The sequence below is a fragment of the Maniola jurtina genome, chromosome 7 (assembly GCF_905333055.1).
Source record: "Maniola jurtina chromosome 7, ilManJurt1.1, whole genome shotgun sequence".
Lineage (NCBI taxonomy): Eukaryota > Metazoa > Arthropoda > Insecta > Lepidoptera > Nymphalidae > Maniola > Maniola jurtina.
In genome coordinates this window covers 160587-166656 of record NC_060035.1, presented here as the reverse complement: position 1 = coordinate 166656, position 6070 = coordinate 160587, and the positions used below count along the sequence as shown (strand labels likewise).

General features: G+C 35.1%; 1 protein-coding gene across 2 annotated transcripts; it reads right to left on the bottom strand.

Moving 5' to 3' along the window:
- Nucleotides 1–3067: 3067 nt before the first annotated feature.
- On the bottom strand, nt 3068–5130 carry LOC123866685. Of its 2 annotated transcripts, XM_045908364.1 has the most exons (3): nt 5002–5130; nt 4668–4703; nt 3068–3876 (listed from the first exon to the last, which is right to left on the bottom strand). In XM_045908364.1, the coding sequence occupies exons 1-3, from the start codon at nt 5062–5064 to the stop codon at nt 3100–3102; spliced, it is 876 nt and encodes a 291-aa protein (XP_045764320.1). In that variant the 5' UTR covers nt 5065–5130; the 3' UTR covers nt 3068–3099. The 2 variants fall into 2 exon arrangements, with proteins under 2 accessions (XP_045764320.1, XP_045764321.1); XM_045908365.1 differs by lacking the exon at nt 4668–4703.
- Between the last annotated feature and the right edge of the window lie 940 nt (nt 5131–6070).

Sequence of the window (6070 nt, the reverse complement as noted above, 5' to 3'; positions counted from 1 at the left end):
TCTTTGAAAAGAGCAACCGCCGAGTTTCTTGTTGAAGACTACGGCCTAAACTTCTCTTGAATTTAAACCACTTACTAGGTTTTGATCTGAGAAAGAAATTTGACATTAATTGACAAAATTGAGAGACCTAAGCTTGTATAAGAACACAGAAGTGTCATAATTCGTGTTCACTTTGCCTAACGTCTCTCGGAGAGCAGAGAGAGATTTAAACTGTTTCTTATAATTATTGGCCATATTTCAAATGCGAAAGTGTGTTTGTTGGTTTAATATTCAATCACGCTGCAACGGAGCAACCAGTCGACGTGGTTTTTTGCATGGATACATTTAAAGACCTTGAGAGTGACATCTCTCTCCGCATCGTATTCTTTATTGCTGAGGGTTGTGACCTCTTTCCATTATTCCTACATCTAATGGTAGGTTTTCTTGGGATGCGATGAGTTCAAAGAGCCTACGGAACTCGACTAGAAAAACGAGATTTTGACTCTTAGGTTTAACGGTTATGAATTAGTTATTATTATCAGTGATAAAATTGATTAGGGCTGCCAGGTAAAATGACATTTATCTCGGAAAATCAAAGAGTTTCCACGAGATTTTTTCCAAGGTTGCGCTACTAAGTACATATATTATGAAGAGGAAAGGTTTGTTTGTTTGTTATCGATAAACTCTGAAACTACTGAATTACTTGCATTAAAGACATAATCATCAACATCAACCGACAGACGTCCACAGTGAACATAGGTCTTTAATAGGGTCTTCCACATGCTACGGGTTTGCGCCGCCTGAATCTTTGCGCTTGCGCTTGACGACAATCATGCTTTAAAGAAAGCAATGATGAGGTCCAAGTTGGAGCACGCTTACCTGGAAGATGCCTATTCACTCTTGGCTTGCAGGTATCTAAGGTATATATGGCAGGAAACACGGCCGCCGAAATGGCGTTCCAACCTTTAGGCTCTCCCCATTGCCCGCAGCATGAATCTGAGCTTTCTTATGAGACCCATGGTTACATTATGTACATATAATATCTCATAAGAAAGCTCTAACACACAATCCAGCTAAGTAAGTCCAATTTCGAAAAAAGCTAGCTAGCCGACAAATCTAACTCAGGCAGCCTTCGGGAACCTTCGAGATGTCTCTGTCCAAAATTCCTCAATGCTTGAAGAACAGTCTTTGAATAGTGCATATTGTCAGTGATGAAATATGGATCCGAAATATAGGTCTTTTTTTTGTACACAGGAAATGCCTGACGCATACCCCTCCGTCATGTGGGGCTTGCACCAAACTTGCACTACTACGAAATCCATTTCGGAACACGGCACCCGGAACGAGGCGCGCTATCTCCTAACATAGGTATAATACCTATTTAGAACACTTACTATCTGTCATCATAATCTATGACAACCTCCGAGTATTTACCTGGTAAAACCGTAACTTTAGAATAAAATTTAGTATATAAGCAGGCTTCATTTAGAAATGAAAAAATCCCTATTTTATTTTTCAACGATTATAAACACAACTTTCATTCAAAAATAATAAGCTTAAATTCATTTTAAATAATATTTTGCGACGAAATGACGCGCACAGTCCTTCCGCCATGACAGTCCAGTGGACACTGAATTCCATAGAGCGCCTGCAAGAATATAAATAGCACAGGAAGTTTTTTGGTTAGTTTTAGATTATTTAAGAAACGAAAAACATTTAGTATAAAACTAACAGTTAAAATTGATTGCTAAACCTAAACATATCATTTTCTGGAGGTTGGCTTCAAAGTATCAAGATGTTAAAGAAAACTTTTACAGAACAAGTTGCGAACAGCAATGTTTTCAACTTGGTTTTTTTTTTTATTGGGATAATGTATACTAAATAAAAAGAGGCCCTTATAATCTTCACAAACTGAAGTTTTTAATTGCATGTATTTAATAGCTGTTAATGCTTTAGAAAAATAAACAATTTACTTCAAAGTACAGCATTTTTGCGATTTGTCAAATAGCAATTACCTTAAAGGCGTTTAACGATGCCGGAGTTTATTACAAAACACTTGTATGGGTTTTGTTTAAAGATGGTTTTGATAAGCTTATTAAAAAAACATAATGAGTGTCTCAAATACTTCTACTTACTACTACTTATCGTATGTTTGTCGTGGTTTATTATATTGAAACACGTTATTTCTGAATTTAAACCTATACCTACTTACCAGACGTTTTCTGTACATTTAATATGTTTTGAAAATTTTAATCAGAGAAAGTATTATTGTTGATATAGAGATATTTTTTAAATTTTTTTCTGTCTGTCTGTACGCGCATCACGCAAAAACTACTATGAGGAATTAAATGAATTTTGGTACAGTAGTAGCTGATACTCCTGAGTAATATAAAGAGTAGTTTTCATCCCGAAAAAATTTAGGGATTCTTCGGGATACGGGATCAAACTTTTTGTCGATTTTACTCCATAACTCCGTCAAAGAACCGATTTTGACAATCCCTTTTTTTTACGAAGGTTGTACTATCGGGTTGGTACTTGGTACCATGTAAGTTTGGTGAGATTTGATGAACGGTTTCGGAAATAGAGGATGGAACTGTTCAACGGGTAACAGCAAAACGATCGCGATCAGTATAATAGCTTGGTAGAAAGTAGACTCTTAGTGATAATACAACACATTTAGTATACCACATTCATCCCGTACTTTGTCTATGGAATCGGTAGGCTCCCATGCGAAGCCGGGGCGGGTCAACTGGTCTATATAATATAAAAGGCAGTAGGTATAACTATAGCCTAATATTTGACTGTTGACATATCGTTGATTCAGGATCTAACGGAGAGTTCCCTCACTCTAGTTCACTCTGTCAATGCCAACATACGACCTACGTCCAATTATGTTACTGAGTTGAAAAACAAAATGGATTCACTTTCCAAAAATAGCACAATGAGTGAATATAATTTTATAACAACATTGTATCCTTTTGCAAATAAATGCATCTCGTAGGTACCTACTTATTCTTTTGTTTCACCCAGAATCCAAGTATGGAATACAATCAAATTTTTCGGGTCAAGGGATAATTAAATACATTCCTAGGTACTACTTAATAGTTTATTCAATATTTATTAAGAGCTTAACCAATCACGTTCATTGTAAACATTCATAGAACCCCCATATACTTCCTTGCATATTTGTTGTTTATTGGCATAATAACACCTATATACTTTGCCACCGGGTGGTTCATATCTAGATGCTCTTCGTGTGGACTGTGTTTGACCGCTATAACCGCACCAAGACTCTATACAGTGGTAATTTAACGTCACTACATCAGCATTTGTTTTTAAGAGAATTTTAGTATCAGTTTTAACCAACTCTTTCTCTTTTAATCCATCAGGATACGGTACATAGATATCGAGATCGCAATTGATCGTATTGTCTTCACTCTGTTCACATATAAATTCCTCCTGTGATAATATGTTGGATTCGTTCGGCCTCGCTACGTTTCCAATGTCTACTAATTTGGTGTGTGAATCAACATCGTCCTTCTTATGGCATACTCGCCCACCGTCTGAGTACGCTAAGCAATCGATCAAATAGAATATTTTATTCGGAATGTTGTTAGACAAGAATAACAACTTGTCAATATTTTTATAATAATAATATTTGATAGATTCACAATGATACGTTTCAGACATCTGTAGAAAGCAGTATTTAAGAGTCGATCGAGGAAACGTTAATTGAGTGATGGAGTATATTTTAACGTCTCTACATTCATCCGATGAACAGTTGTAGAATACTCCATTTTTTGCTGTCGGCAAATATGGTTCGTGAGATGGAATCTTGTCGTTAACATGACTTCTACGGCTGGGAGTGATGACCTTTTTGCAATATATCAAATTCTTCTGTAAAATTCATCAGAATATTATACCTACCTATAATATCCCCACACAAGTACAACTATTTTGAAATAGATTTAGCCCAACGGTTACATAATTTAAAGAAATTAATGTAGACTAATTATTAGAAATCATATAGAATAGTTCCTTTTGGATTATTCAAATAAGTACGCATACATATAAAATATCACGGTAATTAATCAGTTACATAATAAATACGTTTTCTGCCTACACTTCGAGGCCCACGTGTTTTTTGTAAAAGTTTTCATTTTAGTATTCGTGATTTACGCATTATTGTTTATATCAAACATTCAACCAATTTGCATAGAAATCTGTTACGCTAAATCATAAACTCGTTTTATGGATGCATGTAGGTATATTTGTCATATATAAAAAATTTAAACATTTTGAATACATTAATCGTAGAGCAATTAAATAATAAACCAATTAATAAAAATAAGTTCAATGTTATACATACATATACACATTTACGTATGTAAGTAATTAAGGAATATACAAGTGTTAATTTAAATTAATTTATAACACCCCGACAAGTGAAGGTTACAGTAACTAGAAAAGAGCTGATAAATTTCAAACGGCTGAACCGATTTTCTTGAATTATAGCTAAGAACACTCTCGATCAAGCCACCTTTCAAACAAAAAAAAGTAAATTAAAATCGGTTCATTAGTTTAGGAGCTACGATGCCACAGACAGATACAAAGATACACACGTCAAACTTATAACACCCCTCTTTTTGGGTCGGGGGTTAAAAATGATGCATGGATATATAATTTACCTTTTCGATGACGCACACTACATCTGACTTATAACTCTGAAAAAATCAGTATATTATTTATCGTGGTAGATGCCGTGATTATTCACTATAATATCTCGTTAAACCACGAAATAAGCCAAATCTATTTAGTTCGCTTTGTCAACTCGCATACCTAAGTCATATCCTTCATTAAAAACATAAGACCAAAAAATTACCTACTCATGAAATGGCACTAGATACGGTAGCTTTTTTATTTATTTTTTATTTCTTCTTCTTTGAAAATTCTTTCCTCTTTAACTCGTACATAGCGATTTTAAAGTAGGTACCTTCTATAATAATAAAATAACCACCTTACCGCTTTAACTTCTAACAATAAAACGCACTGACAGATGACTAAACAAAAAAAAGGGAAAATCATTTCTACAACAATTACATCATGCGTACAAAATAATTACCTATTGGAAAACGAAAAGTATAAAATTTTAACTATTGATCGCTTCATTGCAAAGTCATTGGTAGTAAATTGAAAAGAAGTATTATTATGTCACATGATTCTAATAAGGTGTTGGGTTTATCCAACGAAATACATATCCAAGACAAGAGATACGAAAAATCTGTCGGGTTTACTCGAACCCCAGCTCTTAGGTATCTAACTATAATATGCTATTGACTAAGAATAAATAAAAAAAAGCAAGTAAGCTAAAAGAAGTGTAGTGTCATCTTTTCGTTAATCAGGATCCCGAACGCGAAGTTACTCGTACGCTGCGAATTGCGCTCGTGATCGGTAGTTTGGATGCAAAATCACACTAATATTATAAAGGGGAAAGTTTGTGTGTATGTGTGTGTGTACGTATGTTTGTTACTCCTTTACGCAAAAACTACTGAACGGATTGGCCTGAAATTTAGAATGGAGATAGATTATTCCCTGGATTCGCACATAGGCTACTTTTTATCCCGGAAAGTTCAGGAGTTCCCACGGGATTTTTGAAAACCTACATCCACGTGAATGAAGTCACGGGCATCAGCTAGTTTTTGATACTCCGTGGTCCTATTGTAACGCTGTAATCCTAATCCTACTAATATGATAAATGTGAAAGTGTGGATGTTTGGATGTTTGTTACTCAATTACGCAAAAACTACTAGACGGATTTGGCTGAAATTTGGAATGGAGATAGATTATACCCTTGATTAACACATAGGCTACTTTTTATCCCGGAAAATCAAAGAGTTCCCGCGGGATTTTGAAAAACGTAAATCCACGTGGACGAAGTCGCGGGCATCAGCTAGTTTAATGTAAACGGAAAAGGGACTGAAAAGTTTTCTGCCCTTAGGTACCTACCTACTTTTGCAATGCGACATTATGAGAATTCAACATTTTCAAAGCCTGAAGGCTTTTACGCACAATTTGAAAACTCCCTCTAGGC

Excerpts from the sequence above, each read along its gene's own strand:
- LOC123866685 (XM_045908364.1), bottom strand. The coding sequence starts at position 5,064 with ATGATTTTCCCTTTTTTTTGTTTAGTCATCTGTCAGTGCGTTTTATTG. Across the intron at positions 4,704-5,001 it reads TATTGTTAGAAGTTAAAGCG|AGTTATAAGTCAGATGTAGT; the intron begins GTAAGGTGGTTA and ends TGATTTTTTCAG. Across the intron at positions 3,877-4,667 it reads TAGTGTGCGTCATCGAAAAG|AAGAATTTGATATATTGCAA; the intron begins GTAAATTATATA and ends TGAATTTTACAG.